Source organism: Anolis sagrei, chromosome 2 (assembly GCF_037176765.1).
Source record: "Anolis sagrei isolate rAnoSag1 chromosome 2, rAnoSag1.mat, whole genome shotgun sequence".
NCBI classification, from domain to species: domain Eukaryota; kingdom Metazoa; phylum Chordata; class Lepidosauria; order Squamata; family Dactyloidae; genus Anolis; species Anolis sagrei.
In genome coordinates this window covers 11,535,612-11,555,025 of record NC_090022.1, presented here as the reverse complement: position 1 = coordinate 11,555,025, position 19,414 = coordinate 11,535,612, and the positions used below count along the sequence as shown (strand labels likewise).

The 19,414-nt window shown below is 45.4% G+C and overlaps 1 protein-coding gene across 2 annotated transcripts; it reads right to left on the bottom strand.

Moving 5' to 3' along the window:
• Positions 1-9,898: 9,898 nt before the first annotated feature.
• LOC132766110 (zinc finger protein 420-like) lies at positions 9,899-17,176 on the bottom strand. Of its 2 annotated transcripts, none has more exons than XM_067465377.1 (4): positions 16,957-17,176; positions 15,932-16,002; positions 14,656-14,782; positions 9,899-11,591 (listed from the first exon to the last, which is right to left on the bottom strand). In XM_067465377.1, the coding sequence occupies exons 2-4, from the start codon at positions 15,992-15,994 to the stop codon at positions 10,306-10,308; spliced, it is 1,476 nt and encodes a 491-aa protein (XP_067321478.1). In that variant the 5' UTR covers positions 15,995-16,002; positions 16,957-17,176; the 3' UTR covers positions 9,899-10,305. The 2 variants fall into 2 exon arrangements, with proteins under 2 accessions (XP_067321478.1, XP_067321477.1); XM_067465376.1 differs by having other exon boundaries at positions 9,900-11,594.
• Between the last annotated feature and the right edge of the window lie 2,238 nt (positions 17,177-19,414).

Below are 19,414 nucleotides of genomic sequence, written 5' to 3'. Positions count from 1 at the left end.
TCACTGAGCCTGGAACCCCAGGTCCCAGCGGTGACCAGGGGAGCTTTTGCACAGTTAAAGCTTGTGTGCCATCTGCGTCCATACCTTGGGAAGTCTGACTTGGCCAAGGTAGTCCACGCTCTGGTTACATCCCGTATAGACTACTGCAATGCACTCTACATGGGGTTGCCTTTGAAGATTGTCCGGAAGTTTCAAATGGTCCAACAGATGGCAGCCAGAATAATAACAGGAGCGACGCTCAGGGAGCATACAACTCTTCTATTGCGCCAGCTCCACCAGTTGCCAGTCCGCTACTGGGCACAATTCAAAGTGCTGGCTTTAGCCTATAAAGCCCTAAACGGTTCTGGCCCAACTTACCTGTCTGAACGCATCTCCCCTTATGAACCATCTAGGATCATAAGATCATCTGGGAAGGCCCTGTTTTCGATCCCGGCTGCGTCACAAACACGTTTGGTGGGGATAAGAGACAGGACCTTCTCAGTAGTGGCCCCACAGCTATGGAATGCCCTTCCTGGAGACATTAGATCGGCCCCCTCCTTCTTAACATTTCTGAAAAGAGTCAAGACTTGGTTGTTTGAGCAAGTGTTTGAAAATGCAAGGTAAAAGACATAGGAATTGGAGCGACTGGACGGCGAGATGGGACAATGTATTAAGAGACACAAATGATCAATGTTTTAATATTCTTGTTATGGTTTTATATTATGTGTTAATGTTTTTAAATGTTTTATGGTGTTTTTGGGCATCGAATCGTTGCCATTGTAAACCGCCCTGAATTGCCTGAGGGCTGAGAAGGGAAGTATACAAATACAGTAAGTAAGTAAATAAATGAATAATGGAATACAGTAGAGTCTCATTTATCCAACATAAACGGGCTGGCAGAACGTTGGATAAGCGAAAATGTTGAATAATAAGGAGGGATTACGGAAAATCCTATTACGTTATGATTTTACCAATTAAGCACCAAAACATCATGTTTGAAATCCAAAACACCTGGAAGACCAGAGTTGGGAACACACTCATATACTGTAGATTAACCATCTCTAGAATCCCATATTGAGCATAGAGGAATGGCAACACTGGGAAACCAAAGTTTGCTAAACACTAATGTTGGTGGCTCTGTGTTGGGAGGGCTTGGCTTGTGCCTTCCAGCCTATCAGAATCGGGCTGGACTGGATAGCCTCTTAAGGAATTAGGATTAGTATTGGGTTAGAAGAGAAGGAGGAGAAGACCAGAAGTGCAAGTTTCTTGAAAGGCTGTCAAGGGTAAAAGATGAGGGGGGGGGGGGGAGGAGGAGGAGGAAGGAGGAGGAGAAGAAGGAGAAGAAGAGAAAGTGCATGGGAGAGGAAAAGAAAGAGAGAAGAAGAGAGGGCACGGGGGAGGAAAAGGAAGGGATAAGAGGGGGGGGATCTAGATCAAAGTGTGTGTGTGTGTGTGCAGGATGAAAGGGGGGGATCCTTTGCCCACCAAGGCAACAAGGCTTCTCTCCCCTCTTTCCTTCCTTCCATCCATGAGCTCTTTCTCTACCTCGATCTGGAAACAAGGCTGGATTGGAGATAGGTGTTGTACTCCAGGCCAGGAAAACCCTCTGACTTTAAACACCACACAGCTGAGTAGAAATGCAAGCAGTTTATTGCAGATATTTGAAAAGCAGTAGTTTGAAAACCAGATTGGACTACTGCAATGCGCTCTATGTGGGTTTGCCCTTGAAAACGGCTCGGAAGTTCCAACTGGTCCAACGAGCAGCGGCCAGGACTTTAACTGGGGCCCCTTACAGAGAGAGGTCAACCCTCCTGTTCGAGGAGCTCCCCTGGCTGCCGTTTATTTTCCGAGCCCAATTTAAGGTGCAGGTGCTTACCTACAAAGCCCTGAACGGTTTGGGACCATCCTACCTGCGTGACCGCATCTCCGTCTATGAACCCACACGTTCACTTCGGTCATCTGGAGAGGCCCTGCTTGTGATCCCGCCTGCGTCGCAGGCACATTTGGTGGGGACACGGGACAGGGCCTTTTCTGTGGTGGCCCCCAACTCTGGAACACCCTCCCCAAAGATCTTAGACAGGCCCCTTCATTGGCAGTCTTCAGAAAGAACGTGAAGACCTGGCTGTTCCGATGTGCCTTCCCCGAATAGGAATCTCCAATAACAAGTCCCAGAAGCACTTTATTAGAACTAAGATTGCTGCACACCGCACACTGCACTTGCCCTATAATCCTACATACCTCCTGTCACATCAGCACTTTTAATCCTGTACCCATTACTCTGGCCCGGCCCAGTTTTATTGTGTCTTAGTGTATTGTTTATTGCTTGTTGTTTATATTGCTTTAATTGTTTTAATTTGCCTAGATTTTGTATTGTTGTATTGTGTGTTGAGGCCTTGGCCTTTGTAAGCCGCATTGAGTCCTTCGGGAGATGCTAGCGGGGTACAAATAAAGTTTAATAATAATAATAGTAGTAGTAGTAAAAAGCACTCCATAAAAATTAGGTAATTCCAATTTGGTAGAAAGATAAGCAGGAAGAAATAGTCCAGGAAATTAGTCCATCAAAGTTCATGAAAAACAAAGGCAGAAACCTCTAAGGTAAAATTCCAAAGCTTGAATCATGAATCAAAAGGCATTTACAGCACATGAATCTATCCAAAGCAAAGCTACCAGGGACTGTTACGATGCCAGAGCTCTGCTGTTATTTCCAGCAGAGGTGAATCAAGCAAACACCTAGTTTGTGTTAAAACAATTTAATTAAAACAACACTTACTGTCTGGCTGTTTCAATAGTCCAAAACATAAAACATAAAGATAACACTCAGCCACAGAATAAACAAAAAGTGATAACAAATGCTAGTTGGGCCAGAGCCGTTTAGGACTTTATAGGTCAAAACTTGTTAGTTGGGATGCAAATGGGGCGGAAGAACGACACCAGGCTCCCACTAATTTTCAAGTTCAGATTTACTTATTCCATTGGAAAAGGGTGAGAAACCACAGCATGTAGCTGAATCAAGTGGTTTTCACACCCCATGATTTGAACAGAACACATATTTATACACAGTTGCTTTTATAACTTGTTGACATTAATCAATTAATACATAGAAAAACATCTTAATCATCTTGATAATCAGCTGGAAACTTTTAAGTCAGCGTGTTTCGGTCATATTCTAATATCCCCTATGACCTTATGCTGGTCAGCAGTTCTGATGTGCTGGTACGGCTGTACCAGGAGCTCCAGCTTTATTTTCTTTCTGTTATGTGTTTGCAGTCATAGGGCAGGCCTCCTGTCCATCATAATTAAGCTTTGGTTCTGCCCCTTGTTCAGGGCTCTGGGAGGGAAAGGAGCCATTTTTTGGTCAGTCTCACATAACGTAGACCAGCTTGTCCCGTAGAAAAGCTTCTTTTCTCAAGAACATCCAGGGAAAACAAACAGAAATTCCAGGGAAAAGATCCCAAGGCTCTGGCTGAGAGCTCACAGCCTCTCAGCCTCACAGCAATCAGAGGGAAAACAGCCCTGAAGTTTCAAAGAATTGTCTGAGGGAGGACAGCATTACAGATCCACGGAACTCCAGCTGAAATATCTTCAAGCCTCGGCTGGTAGGTCTACTCGTTACCCAGACGCATTTGGAATCGGTAGTAGGACCCACACCGATGAGGCATAGATAGTAAACAGCCTGGGAGAGGTTAAATAGGGTTTTTCCTACAGAGAAAGTACAGTTAATCAAAGTCAGGTACCAGTCCATTGAGGACTAGACTAAGAAAGCTTTGAAGTGTTGTTTGAACCATTGAAGATTTGTTGTTTGTTCCATAATAAAGACTTTGTTGTATCATTAAAGACTCTAAAGACACTCAGTTCAGAAAAATCCCTAAGAATCTCTCTTTGAGGCTTCCCGCTGGGCTTAAAGTATACATCCTATACAAAAGTACAGCTGTTACAGGCCGAGCACAGGACAGAACATCTGACGTGTCCCAGGTTAAGTAATTCATTCCTCATATTTTTAAAAGTCATACTTATTTAGTTTCTATTGTAATGACATCAAGACACCAGGTAGCATTCCAATATTACAGCTAACCTTCTAACCTTAATTGGGTAGGTCCTAGGGCAGGTTATTGATTGCATGTTATTGCCTTTTACCTATGCCATCTCCTTGTTTATTGGTATCGATGGCATCTAAAGTGCAGAGGACTTGGTTCCCTAATCTGCTGATTACCATAATTATAACTGTATCTTTGTTCAGTGGAAAATGAGCTGATTGAGAGTTAATCACATAGGTAACCTTAGGTCCCCCCTCGATGGACTGTCACCGTGTCGTGGTGAGGGGGCTTGCGTGTTCTGATGAACCTGTGGGCACAACAACTGGAGTCGTGCACTCCCAGGAGTGGCCGCGGGGGAGGTTCCAGACCAAGCACAGTCCGAAGACCCAAAGACCTCAACGGCGGAGCAGGCGGAGGATAACATGGCACATGTTACAACGGCTGCGAAGGCGGAAGAAGGCTGCAACAGACTGAGAAGCCACGGTCATTGTGTTAAACTACATCACCAGTGGAACCTCACTCTGTGAAGTCTGTGTGTTGATCAGTTGTGCACTGACCTCCACACATTAAAAAAACCCACGCACAGGCGTCTTCCAAAGAAAACAAAAACCAAGCAACCAAAGTCCCATGGCGATCAGCGAGTGGCGACGGGGGCAGGACTGTGAAATCTGGAAGCCCCTAGTCACAGACTGGCACATGGGCGGTGGGTACGGACTCAGTCGTTCTACCTCAAGGTCCGAGGCAGTTGAGTAGTTTGGCAGCTGTATCCGCGACTAAGCAGCCCTATTGAGGACCCACTCTGCTCACCCCACATGGGGAGGGGGCTAGAAAAGGTGCCCTAAACATAGTCTGCCTCACTTATCCCTGACTGGACTGCCGCGTCCAGTGGGGTCACCACCCTGCGGCCAAAAAAGGAAAATGAACTTCGGTACGTGGAACGTACGGACTCTGATGGACAACAGTGGCAGTGAACGCCCCGAACGCAGAACTGCCATCATTGCAAGGGAGCTGGGACGCTTCAACATCGACATAGCAGCCCTTCAGGAGACCCGGAGAGCAGGAGAGGGACAGCTGAAGGAAGAAAAAGGAGGCTACACCTTCTTCTGGAAGGGACTGCCCGAAAAAGACCAAAGAATGCACGGAGTTGGCTATGCCATCAGGAATGATCTGGCGAAACATCTGTCCGAAGCACCCACTGGCATCAACGAACGACTCTCAACCCTCCGAATTGATCTTGCCAAAAACCAACGGGCAACCATCATAAGTGCCTATGCACCAACACTAGATGCTGACGAAGACATCAAGGAGAAATTCTACTGTCAGCTGGATACCGTCCTATCGGGGATACCTAAGGAGGACAAAATCATCCTCCTGGGGGACTTCAATGCAAGAGTCGGGCGAGACTTCGACCTGTGGCCAGGAACCATCGGAAAAGACGGGGTTGGAAACAGCAACTCAAATGGCATCCTGCTTCTCACCAAATGTGCGGAGCACAACCTTGTCATCACCAACACGCTCTTCCACCAGAAAAACAAGTTCAAGACATCATGGAAGCACCCCTGGTCAAAGCATTGGCACCTCTTAGACTATGTAATCACACGCGCCAGAGACCGCCGTGACGTGCTCCTCACAAGAGCCATGACAGGTGCTGACGACTGCTGGACTGACCACAGGCTAATTCGATCCTCGATGGCTCTCAAGATTGCCCCCAAGTGCAGACTCCAAGGAAGGAAGACAAGGCGCAAAATGAACACCCAAGCCCTTCAGGAGCCCTCCAGACGAGCCCATCTCCAAACAGCACTCAAGGACCATCTACCCACAGTACACCCCGAAATTGTCGAGGAACATTGGAACAAACTGAAGACCTCCATCATCCAAGCCTGCAAAGAAACTATTGGATACCAAGCCAAGAAACATCAAGACTGGTTTGATGAAAATGACATCGAGATCCAACAGCTAATTGACAAGAAAAGGAAAGCCTTCCAAGCATGGCAGAGAGACATCAACTGTGCTGCTAAGAAAAAGATCTATGCCAGTGCAAAAGCTGAGGTCCAAAGAAGGACAAGAGAACTCAAGAACATCTGGTGGACAAAGAAGGCCAAAGAAACCCAACACCTGGCAGATACCCATAATGCTCAGGGATTTTTCAAAGCCACAAAGGTCATCTATGGACCAAGAAACCATGGCATACAGCCTCTACGCTCATCAGATGGAACCAAACTCCTGAAGGACCAAAACTCAATTGCACTACGTTGGAAAGAACACTACCAAAGCCTCCTGAACCGCAGCTCCAATGTGGCCGAAGTCGTCCTCTCACAAATCCCGCAGCAACAAACCAGGGATGAGCTTGCAGCACTGCCCAGTTTGGAAGAAGTCAGCAATGCCATCAGCCAACAAAAGAATAACAAAGCCAGTGGACCAGATGGGATCCCTGCTGAAATCAGGGAGGACCTGAGCTGACACACCAACTCCACCAGCTCATAGAAAAAGTGTGGGTGACCGAGAAAATCCCAGCAGACTTCAAGGATGCCACCATCATCACCCTCTTCAAAAAAGGGGAAAGAACAGACTGCGGAAACTATCGAGGTATCTCCCTTCTAACCTCTGCTGGGAAAATCCTCACAAGAATCCTTGCAAACCGCCTTCTGCCCCTCTCAGAAGACACCCTCCCAGAATCCCAGAACGGCTTCCGCCCCTCCAGAGGAACAGTGGACATGATCTTCACTGCACAACAGCTCCAAGAAAAATGCAGGGAACAAAATCAACCTCTGTACATGGCATTCATCGACCTTGCAAAGGCATTCGACACAGTGAACCGCAGTGCTCTCTGCACCATTCTCCAAAAAATCGGGTGCCCAAGCAAATTTGTGAACATCCTGCGGCTCCTCCATGATGACATGATGGCAACAGTCTTGGATAGCAATGGCTCCCAAAGTGACCCATTTAAGGTGGAATCCGGTGTCAAACAGGGATGTGTTATTGCCCCAACTCTATTCTCCATCTTCATTACTATGATACTTCACCTTGTTGATGGGAAGCTTCCCACCGGAGTGGAAATAATCTATCGGACAGATGGCAAGCTATTCAACCTCAGCAGACTGAAAGCCAAAACCAAGGTTACAACAACAGCTGTTATAGAACTCCAGTATGCTGATGACAATGTCGTCTGTGCGCATTCAGAAGAAGATCTACAAGCCACTCTAAACACCTTCGCAGAAGCATATGAGAAGCTCGGCCTGTCACTGAACATTGAGAAAACCAAGGTGCTGTTCCAGCAGTCGCCAGCCAATCCCTCTCCAATGCCAGTAATAAAGCTTAATGGTGTCACATTAGAAAATGTGGACCATTTCCGCTACCTTGGCAGCCACCTCTCCACCAAAGTCAACATCGACGCCGAAATACAACACCGCCTGAGCTCTGCAAGTGCAGCATTTTCCAGGATGAAGCAGAGAGTGTTTGAGGACTGGGACATCCGTAGGGATACCAAGGTGCTTGTTTATAAAGCTATTGTCCTCCCAACCATGCTATATGCCTGTGAGACGTGGACTGTCTACAGACGTCACATGCAACTCCTGGAACGTTTCCATCAGCGCTGCCTCCGGAAAATCCTGCAAATCTCCTGGGAAGACAAGCGGACAAACATCAGTGTGCTGGAAGAAGCAAAGACCACCAGCATTGAAGCGATGGTCCTCCAACATCAACTCCGCTGGACAGGCCACGTTGTCCGGATGCCGGACCACCGTCTCCCAAAGCAGCTGCTCTACTCCGAACTTAAGAACGGAAAACAGAACGTTGGTGGACAGGAAAAGAGATTTAAAGATGGGCTCAAAGCCAACCTTAAAAACTCTGGCATAGACACTGAGAACTGGGAAGCCCTGGCCCTTGAGCGCTCCAGTTGGAGGTCAGCTGTGACCAGCAGTGCTGCAGAATTCGAGGAGGCACGAGTGGAGGGTGAAAGAGAGAAACGTGCCAGGAGGAAGGCGCATCAAGCCAACCCCGACCGGGACCGCCTTCCACCTGGAAACCAATGCCCTCACTGCGGAAGAAGATGCAGAGCAAGAATAGGGCTCCACAGCCACATACGGACCCACAAGGAAACCATAATGGAAGAACATCTTACTCGTCCAACGAGGGATCGCCTAAGAAGAAGAAGAACCTTAGGTTGTCTTATAGGGTCTCTAGGTTCAATCTTAGGGGAAACTTCTAGGGTCGCTCCTTCAGGCAGGCAGTGGAGCTGGTGTAGCAAGGGAGTTTTGCACTCTCTGTACCCCGCTCCCGTGAGTAACCTGGCTGCCAAGCACTGGACTAGCTGAAGCTTCCAGGCAGTCTTCAGAGGCAACCCCACATACAGTACATTGTAGTAGTCTACTGGGGATGTTACTAGAGTGTGAACCACCGTGGCCAAGTCAGACCTCCCAAGGTATGGGTGCAGCTGGTGCACAAGTTTTAATTGTGCAAAAGTTCCCCTGGCCACCACCGAGATCTGGGGTTCCAGCGTGTTCCACAGGAGGGGGCCACCACTGAGAAGACCCTGTCTCTCGTCCTCACCAAACGCGTTTGCGAAGAAGGCGAGATCGAGAGCAGGGCTTCCCTAGACCATCTTAAACTCCGAGACGGGACGTAGGGCGAGATACATTTGCACAAGTAAGCTGGGCCGGAACCATATAGGGCTTTATAGGTCAAGACTAGCACTTTGAATTGTGCTTGGAAGTGGACTGACAGCCGGTGGAGCAGACACAACGGGGTGGTGTGCTCCCTGTAGGTCGTTCCAGTAAGTAATCGGACTGCCACCCGTTGGACTAGTTGGAGTTTCCAAACAGTCTTCAAACGCAACCCCATGTAGAGTGTGTTGCAGTAATCTATTTGGGATGTAACAAGGGCATGGACCACCATGGCCAGATCAGACTTCCCAAGATACGGACACAGCTGGCACACAAGTTTTGACTGTACAGCTTCTGCACGAAGGTAATGATACTCCATGCAGTCATGCTGGCCATGACCTTGGCAGTATCTACAGACAACACCAGCTCTTCAGGCTTAAAAATTGAGATGAGCACCATCCCCCAGAGTCGGACACGACTAGACTTAACGTCAGGGAAAACCTTTACCTTTATCTATAATGCCCTAAGACTCCCAAATCCTTTTCACACATCCTATTTTCCAACCAGATGTCAATCATCTATAGCTTACCATGTTGGAGCATGTAAGTAAGTTTGTGTGTGTGTGTCAACTGTAAAATAAGATGCACGAAGCTGGTTGGTTGGGCTATGTCCAGGGAGCTGGCTGAGCCTGGGACTTTTGAATACTGTTACATTTCTCAGGCTTGAGCTATGCACGTCCTTGCAGAGAAGCAGCGAGAAGAAGAGAGACAGTTTGGAGTGTGCACTTGCTTTATGAGCTGTTGGAAGGGGTTTCTCCACAAGGACAAAGAAGGACCATTTAAAAGTTGTCATAAAAGGACATTATATGAGTAGAGGCAACTGAAAACATGATTATATATATGTAGTTCTGAATTATGAACTGTAAATTTCTTGTTCTTTATTTATTACCAGCGTGGCATATTTTCTTTCTCTGGCAAGACAGTGTGGGCTGGTCAAATGTGAACCACGCATGATCTTCATATCGTCACATACCATACATTTATCCCAATTGAAATTCATTTTATTAATTTTGTCCCAGCTTTTTGGATGTTTTCTCTACTGTAGGCACTCTCTGGTGGTTCAAATGGTATGGGCCTTCAGCTGTGTGGATTCTCTCGCAGCTCACAAAGGAAGAACTCTGAGCAAAACATTTCCCATAATCCTGGTATCTGTACAGTTTATCTCCTATGCGGAGTCTCTCATGGGTCACAAGAGATTTTATTTATTTATTTATTTATTTATTTATTTATTTATTTATTTACAGTATTTATATTCTGCCCTTCTCACCCCGCAGGGGACTCAGGGCGGATTACAATGTACATATTCATGGCAAACATGAAATGCCATAGACACACAACATATATACACAGACACACAGAGGCTATTTAACATTCCAGCTTTTTCATAAGGGTATTCTGGCCACCAGGGGAGATGTCGCTTCACCGTCCATTTGTGACACTGATGAAGTACTTCCTCATTCTTTGCATGCTTGCTGGAGATTTTTATGATGTCGTAAATTAGCCTCCCCACATACGTGGTACCTAAATTTCCTACTTGATAGATGCAACTATCTTTTAGGCTGCAAAGGTCAACAGCAAATTGGTCGGAAGCTCACTCCGACCCGGGCTGGCTTCAAACTCATGACTTCTCAGTCAGTTGTGATTTAATGCATCTGATTCCCAGCCAGCTGCGCCAGTCCCGGTGGCATTTGCAAAATAATAGTTTCCATCATCTTGACACTGATGTGTCTTTGTTGTGTGGATTCTAAGGTGATTTACTAAGCCTCGCCTGTCAGCAAAACATTTCTCACACTCCGGACATTTATGTGGTTTTTCTCCTGTGTGGGATTTCCAGTGGTTTATAAGGTGTGCATTCTGAGCAAAAAATTTCCCACACATCTGGCATTGGTATGGCTTCTCTCCTGTGTGAAGTTTTTTGTGCCTCAACAAGTCTGAACTGTAAGCAAAACATTTCCCACAATCTGAACATTGATACGGTTTTTCTCCGGTGTGGATTCTCTGGTGGCCCGCAAGAGATGAACTTCGAACAAAACATTTCCCACATTCCTTGCATTGGTATGGTTTCTCTCCTGTGTGGGATCTGAAGTGGTCTATAAGGTGTGTATTCTGGGCGAAACATTTCCCACACTTCTCACATTTATATGGTTTCTCTCCTGTGTGGATGCTCTGGTGTCTCAGAAGGGATGACTTGCAAGGAAAACATTTGCCACACTCCTGGCATCTGAATGGTTTCTCTCCTGTGTGGACTCTCTGGTGGGTCATAAGGCTTGAATCCCGAATATAACATTTTCCACACTCCAGGCACTTGTATTTTTTATGTTCTGTATGCTCATGAGCCACAGGGGATGGCTTTTGGGAAAAAGAGTTTACACTGACTTGATGCTGATATAGTTTGTTTGCTTTGTGAAGTTTTTCGTGGCTCACCAAGTGTGGCATGTAAAAAAAACACTTCCCACACTCCTGGCACCTGTATGATTTTTCTCCCATGTGAAATCTCTCGTGATTCAGCAAGTGTGAACCCTGGAGAAAAGATTTCTCACCATCCTGGTTCTTGTATGTTTTCTCTCTTGTGTGGATTTCCTGATGATTCATTAATACGGACATAGAAGTGAAACATTTTCCACACTCATGGCATATGAAACCCTCCATTCCTTCAGAGATTTCTTCTTGGTCCAGATGTGGCAATCTGTAATCATCAACAACATGTTTCCCTAATATTTTCCATTTCAAAAGTTTTTTCCCAGCATGGAGTGTCTTGTGACGCACAAGAGCCATATTTTGGGCAAAACATTTCCCACATACATTGCATCTGTACGGCCTTTCTCTGGGAGAACTTCCATCTTCTTGGTGGGTTTGCTGGCGTCTCAGAAGGCCCCCACTGTGTCCCAAATGCTTCCTGTGTTTGGTGTTCCAGTTATCTGCTGTGAAGAAGAGGGACAAAAACAATCAGCATGAGTGATAAGAACTCTAAGGGACTGGGATAAGAAGTGGATTGAAATTGTTTTAAAAACAACATAGATCTGGCAGAAAAAAAGAAGATATACATGCTGTCCTCTCTCCACCCCTTGTGCAGTAAAGATGGAAATGGTTTGACCACCTAGAACAGTGTTTCTCAACCTAAGGGTCAGGACCCCTAGAGGGGTCATGAGGGGGTGTCAGAGGGGTTGCCAAAGACCATCAGAAAATACTATTTTCTGTTCGTCATGGGAGTTCTGTGTGGGAAATTTGGCCCAATTCTATCCTTGTTAGGGTTCAGAATGCTCTGTGATTGTAGATGAACTATAAATCCCAGCAACTACAACTCCAAAATGTCAAGTCTATTTTCCCCAAACTCCACCAGTATTTACATATGGGCATATTGAGTATTTGTGCCAAGTTTGGTCCAGATCCATCATTGTTTGAGTCCACAGTACTCTCTGGATGTGGGCAAACTACAACTCCAAAATTCTATTCTTGATGGGGTTCAGAATGCTCTGTGATTGTAGGTAAGCTATAAATCCCAGTAACTACAACTCCGAAATGTCTATTTTCCCCAAACTCCACATAAGGGCATATTGTGTCTTTGTGCCAAGTTTGGTCCAAATCTATCATTGTTTGAGTCCACAGTGATCTCTGGATGTAGGTGAACTACAACTCCAAAACTCAAGGTCAATGCCCACCAAACCCTTCCAGTATTTTCTGCTGGCCATGGGAGTTCTGTGTGCCAAGGTTGGTTTAATTCCATCGTTGGTGGAGTTCAGAATGCTCTTTGATTGTAGGTGAACTATAAATCCCAGCAATTACAACTCCCAAATATCTAGTCCAGGGGTCTTCAAACTAAGACCCGGGGGCTGGATACGGCCCTCCAAGGTCATTTACCCGGCTCTCACTTAGGGTCAACCTAAGTCTGAAATGACTTGAAAGCACACAACAACAACAACAACAACAACAACCCTATCTCATCAGCCAAAAGCCAGGCCCACACTTCCCACTGAAATACTAATAAATTTACATTTGTTAAAATTGTTCTTCATTTTAATTATTGTACTGTTTTTAAGTGTTTTTTGCACTACAAATAAGATATGTGCAGTGTACATAGGAATACATTCATGTTTTGTTTTTTTCAAATTATAATCCAGCCCTCCAACAGTTTGAGGGACTGTGACTTGGCCCTCTGTTTAAAAAGTTTGAGGACCCTTGATCTAGTCTATTTTCCCTGATTCCACCAGTATTTACATATGAGGATATTGTGTATTCGTGCCAAATTTGGTCCAAATTGATCACTGTTTGAGTCCACAGTGCTTGCTGGATGTAGGTGAACTACAACTCCAAAACTCAAGGTCAATATCCACCAAACCCTTCCAGTATTTTCTGTTGGTCATGGGAGTTCTGTGTGCCAAGTTTGGTTCAATTCCATCATTGGTGGAGTTCAGAATGCTGCTTGATTTTAGGTGAACTATACATCCCAGCAACTACAACTCCCAAATGATAAAATCAACCTCCCCCCCAACCCCACCAGTATTCAAATTTGGGTGTATCGGGTATTTGCGCCAAATTTGGTCCAGTGAGTGAAAATACATCCTGCATCTCAGATATTTACATTACGATTCATAACAGTAGCAAAATGACAGTTATGAAGTAACAATGAAAATAATTTTATGGTTGGGGGTCACCACAATGTGAGGAATTGTATTAAGGGGTCGTGGCATTAGGAAGGTTGAGAACCACCGGCCTAGACCCTCTAAGAGAGAGTTAAGTAACATATGTTCCAGAGGTTACCTGTTGCTCAGCCCAGCCTGTTTTTTAATTCTGTCTCTTTCTCATTCAAAGACTTCCCTTTTTCTCTAGCTGTGCTTTTGAATTGCTACCACCCCTTTCATAGTCATTCCTTCCTTTTTATTTCTCTTCCCAACCTCCAGTTCTGTCATGATATGATATATCATATCACAGGTATATAAACCCATTGTCATTTCACAGATATATAACCCCATTGTCCTATTTCCAACAGACCTCACTACCTCTGAGGATGCTTGCCATAGATGCAGGCGAAACGTCAGGAGAAATGCCTCTAGAACATGGCCCTATAGCCCGAAAAAACCCACAGGAACCTAGTTATGATATATGTTTTGAATGAAATTGTATGAAACGTCTATGAATGAGGCCTCATTGGGCTGAAGATACCATCCTAAGGAATAAGGCCTGGAAAAACAACTACAATTCATGGATTGTAATGAAAAGTTGCTGATTTATTTATTTATTTATTTATTTATTTATTTGCAGTATTTCTATTTCGCCCTTCTCATCCCAAAGGGGACTCTGGGTGGATCACGATGTACATATACACGGCAAATATTCAATGCCGTTTTTGACATACAAGACATACATGATGAGAACTGTGACAATGATTAACTGTTGACATTGCTGACTTAATGAACTTTTGGGGGAAAATAACGTGTTTGGAAATAGAATTCCCTATTTTGACCGGGCTGTGGCACAGTTAGCTGAGAGCTAGCTGCATTAAATCATTACTGACCGAGAGGGTCGGAGTGAGCTTCCAGTGATTCCTCTAGTTTGCTGTTGACCTTCGCAGCCCGAAAGACAGTTGCATCTGTCAAGTAGGAAATTTAGGTACCGCTTATGTGGGGAGGCTAATTTAACTGATTTACGATGCCATAAAACCTTCCAGCAGCGTGCAGAAGAATGAGGAAGTACTCTATCAAGGACTTGGTGTCACAGTGGACGGTGAAGCAGCAGCTCCTCTTGTGGCTGGAATCCAGCATGTGTAGAAGGGCCTCATGAAGCCGGAAAAGCTTGGACACAGTTGGAATGTTAAACTGCCTCTGTCTATATATGTTTTATGTCTAACTGGCATTGAATGTTTGCCATGTATATATGTGCATTGTAATTTGCCCTGAGTCCCCTGCAGGGTGAGAAGGGGAGAATATAAATACTGTGGATAAATGAATAAATACATAGAAATCCCCATGGATGAGGGAGCCTTACCAAGAGAGTCCACCAACCCATGAATCTCCTCCATGACCTGCACGTGCAATGCTTTCTGATCAGGACTCAGGAGAGCCCACTCCTCCGGGGAGAAATGGACATCCACGTCCTCAAAGGCAATTGGGCCCTGGTGGAAACAGAAAACATTTTCTCACATATGGTCTATCAAGGAAAAAAAACTACAAGATTTCAACAATAGATTTACATTCCTTTTGGCAGAGTAGAAAAGGTACAAACCACATGCCATAATTGCAAGCTTCGTAGTGTCATCTGGTTGGTCACAGTCAGAACCACTCCTTTATTGGCACATAGAAACATAGAGTTGGAAGAAACCATCATGTATAAGTATGTCAGAGACATGTATAAGTATGTGAGTGGATGTCATAGGGAGGAGGGAGCAAGCTTGTTTTCTGTTGCCCTGGAGACTAGGACACAGAACAATGGCTTCAAACTACAAGAAAGGAGATTCCATCTGAACATGAGGAAGAACTTCCTGACTGTGAGAGCCGTTCAGCAGTGGAGCTCTCTGCCCTGGAGTGTGGTGGAGGCTCCTTCTTTGGAGGCTTTTAAGCAGAAGCTGGACGGCCATCTGTCAGGGGTGATTTGAATGCAATTTTCTGCTTCTTGGCAGAATGGGGTTGGACTGTATGGCCCATGAGGTCTCTTCCAACTCTAGGATTCTTGGTTATTGAGTTCAACCTCATTTTACCATGTTTGCTCGTTTTTTCTTCTACTACTGTGGTGGCTCTCAACCTGTGTGTGCCCAGGTGTTTAGGCCTACAACTTCCAGAACTCCCAGCCAGTTTACCAGCTGTTGGGATTTCTGGTAGCTGAAGGCCAAAACATCTGGGGATCCACAGGTTGAGAGCCACTGTTCTACTGACACAACCAAATAACGCCTTTTTATTGTTTTGAATCTCTCTGGCAAACCCGAGCTCATTTTCTGCTTTACCTTGTCAGACCTTTTCCCTGCTTATGGTGGTTAGTCCACTGAATTCTTTGGTGATTTCTCCCCTTTTCCATTTCTCGAACACATCCCATTTAAATCTTTGCTCAGCTAAAAGTTCTTTGAACATCCATTCTGGTTTCTTTAGACTACTCTTATTTATTTATTTTCCTCCTTGTTAGAGCTGTTTGCAATTGTGCCTTCAGTATTTCTCTTTTAAGAAAATCCCATTTGATTGTTTCTGTTTCAAGAGATGTTTGATGATTAAGCCTGGAACAAACGACACCCAGGCATCTCCCTTCCTCCTCTCCCAGGAATCCTTCTGCTTACCTGATTCAGTTCCACTCCATCACAAAAGGGAAGAACCGACTGTGGATTTGCCAGCATCATCATTCCAGCCCCTGGGAGAAAGAGAAAAAGGCGTGGAAAGCTGATCACATAGACATGTCTCAGAGGTTACAACTACAGTCCTGAAAAGAAACCTATGAGGAAATGACCATATGAACACCGGAGCTTTCTCCAGCCCAGGAACATGTAACATTTTGGAGTTTAGGCCATTTTATCTCAACCAGTGCTGTGAGCAAGTTGGATTGAAACTAGTACTGGTCTAGTACTAACTAAAGTTTTTCTTTGTTATCGGTTAGTCTTCCAGCTCAGTTTATGGCTCATCTTAGCTTCGGGTTTCACCGTACAGCTGATATTTCAGTCCCACCAAACAGTATGTAAATGCAGAGGTATAACAAGAAAGAAAACTGCAAAGCACACTTTTGCAACCGAATAGTACCTATATAGAATCCTAGAGTTGGAAGAGACCTCATGGGCCATCCAGTCCAACCCCCTGCCAACAAGCTGGACAATTGCATTCAAAGTACCCCCCACAAATGGCCATTCGGCCTCTGTTTAAAAGCCTCCAAAGAAGGAGCCTCCACCACACTCCGGGGCAGAGAGTTCCACTGCTGAACGGCTCTCACAGTCAGGAAGTTCTTCCTCATGTTCAGATGGAATCTCCTCTCTTGTACTTTGAAGCCATTGTTCCATTGTGTCCTAGTCTCCAAGGAAGCAGAGAACAAGCTTGCTCCCTCCTCCCTGTGGCTTCCTCTCACATATTTATACATGGCTATCATATCCCCTCTCAGCCTCCTCTTCTTCAGGCTAAACATGCCCAGCTCCTTAAGCCGCTCCTCATAGGGCTTGTTCTCCAGACCTTTTATCATTTTAGTCGCTCTCCTCTGGACACTAGGAGGACCATCCTATTCAGACAACGAGGGATTGCCTAAGTAAGTAAGTAAGTACAAAAACCTCCCTCCCATTTGCCTTCCAAGATGGAGAAGGCCTGGGAAGAAGGCGGGACTCACCAGGAGGAGAGGAAAGCCGAGAAGGATGAGAAACCTGGGCTTCTTAGGCCTGTTGGGCCTTCATTGCTTCAAGGGCCTTCCTTTGAGTTGTTATTTCTAACTGTTTGGGGGTTTTTTAGGGGTTGGTGTTTCCAATGGGCTCCTTTTTAGTGAGGCACCACTTTTTCACCCTCCACCTGGTATCTACCCGAGCCCCTTCTTTGAGAAGCTTCCGCTTCCGGTCATGTGACTAAAGCCAAACCAGGCTCTTGGCGGAAGCAAAGGAGACCAGCAGGCTCCGCCCCTGAATGACGTAGGTGGGTAGCAGAGTGTTCTCTTAAAGGTGCAGTGTTGTTTTTTTAGCAATGGCTCAATGGCATGGAAAATCCATATAAATAAAAATGTAATGTTCGTTTGTGGGATTAACAGAACTCAAAAACCACTGGAAGAATTGACACCAAATTTGGACACAAGACACCTAACAACCCAATGTATGTCCTTCACTCAAAAAAAATGATTTTGTCATTTGGGAGTTGTAGTTGCTGGGATTTATAGTTCACCTACAATCAAAGAGCATTCTGAATCCCATCAATGATGGAATCTAACCAAACTTGGCACACAGTTCTCCCATGACCAACAGAAAATACTGGAAGGGTTTGGTGGGCAGTGTCCTTTGGTTTTGGAGTTGTAGTTCACCTACATCCAGAGATCACTGTGGACTCAAACAAGGATGGATCTGGACAAAACTTGGCACGAATTCTCAGTAAGCCCAAATGTAAACACTAGTAGAGTTGGGGGAAATAGACCTTGACATTTGGGAGTTGTAGTTGCTGGGATTTATAGTTCACCTACAATCAAAGAGCATTCAAACCCTACCAAGGATTGAATTGGGCCAAACTTCCCACACAGAACATGAATACTCAATATGCCCAAATGTGAACACTGGTGGAGCTTGGGGGAAATAGAATCTTGACATTTGGGGGTTGTAGTTGCTGGGATTTGTAGTTCACCTACAATCACAGAGCATTCTGAACCCCACCAACGATAGAATTGGGCCAAACCTCCCACACAAAACCCGCATGACCACCAGAGTGGGCCACAGCAACGCGTGGCAGGGGACGGCTAGTTGTATATAAAAAAATGTATTCTTAAATTTGTGGGATTAACATAACTCAAAAACCTCTGAGCCAATTGACATAAAATTTGGACACAATACACAAATCAGGCCAACAAGTGACCATCACTTAAAAAAAACACTGAAAAACACAGCGGAAGAGACTTAAAAAGCAAGAAAATAAAAAAAAACACTAGTATATGTGTGTGTGTGTCGGGTCCCCAAACAAATTTGTGAACATCCTGCGGCTCCTCCATGATGACATGATAGCAACAGTCTTGGACAGCAATGGCTCCCAAAGTGACCCATTTAAGGTGGAATCAGGTGTCAAACAGGGATGTGTTATTGCCCCAACTCTATTCTCCATCTTCATTGCTATGATACTTCACCTTGTTGACGGGAACCTTCCCACCAGAGTGGAAGTCATCTATCGGACAGATGGCAAGCTATTCAACCTCAGCAGACTGAAAGCCAAAACCAAGGTTACAATATCTGTTATAGAACTCCAGGATGCTGATGACAACGTCGTCTGTGCGCATTCAGAAGAAGATCTACAAACCACTCTAAACACCTTTGCACAAGCATACACGAAGCTTGGCCTGTCACTGAACATCAAGAAAACCAAAGTGCTGTTCCAGCAGTCACCAGCCATCCCCTCTCCAATGCCAGAAATACAGCTTAATGGTGTAACATTAGAAAATGTTGACCATTTCCGCTACCTTGGCAGCCACCTCTCCACCAAAGTCAACATTGACACCGAAATACAACACCGCCTGAGCTCTGCGAGTGCAGCATTTTCCCGAATGAAGCAGAGAGAGTTTGAGGACCGGGACATCCGTAGGGATACCAAGGTGCTTGTCTATAAAGCTATTGCCCTCCCAACCCTGCTATATGCATGTGAAACGTGGACAGTCTATAGACGTCACATTCAACTCCTGGAATGATTCCATCAGTGCTGCCTCCGGAAAATCCTGCAAATCTCTTGGGAAGACAAGCGGACAAATGTCAGCATGCTGGAAGAAGCAAAGACCACCAGCATTGAAGCGATGGTCCTCTGCCGTCAACTCTGCTGGGTCAGCCACGTTGTCCGGATGCCTGACCACCATCTCCCAAAGCAGTTGCTCTACTCTGAACTTAAGAACGGAAAACGGAATGTTGGTGATTTAAAGACAGCCTCAAAGCCAACCTTAAAATCTCTGGCATAGACACTGAGAACTGGGAAGACCTGGCCCTTGAGCGCTCCAGCTGGAGGTCAGCTGTGACCAGCAGTGCTGCAGAATTCGAGGAGGGTGAAAGAGAGCCATACGAATGAAACAAACTGAAATGGATAGAGGTTCTATACAAATGCACAAGACTAGTAACAAG

Excerpts from the sequence above, each read along its gene's own strand:
- LOC132766110 (XM_067465376.1), bottom strand. The coding sequence starts at position 15,994 with ATGATGATGCTGGCAAATCCACAGTCGGTTCTTCCCTTTTGTGATGGA. Across the intron at positions 14,783-15,931 it reads ATGGAGTGGAACTGAATCAG|GGCCCAATTGCCTTTGAGGA; the intron begins GTAAGCAGAAGG and ends TGTTTCCACCAG. Across the intron at positions 11,595-14,655 it reads TGGGTTGGTGGACTCTCTTG|CAGATAACTGGAACACCAAA; the intron begins GTAAGGCTCCCT and ends TCTTCTTCACAG.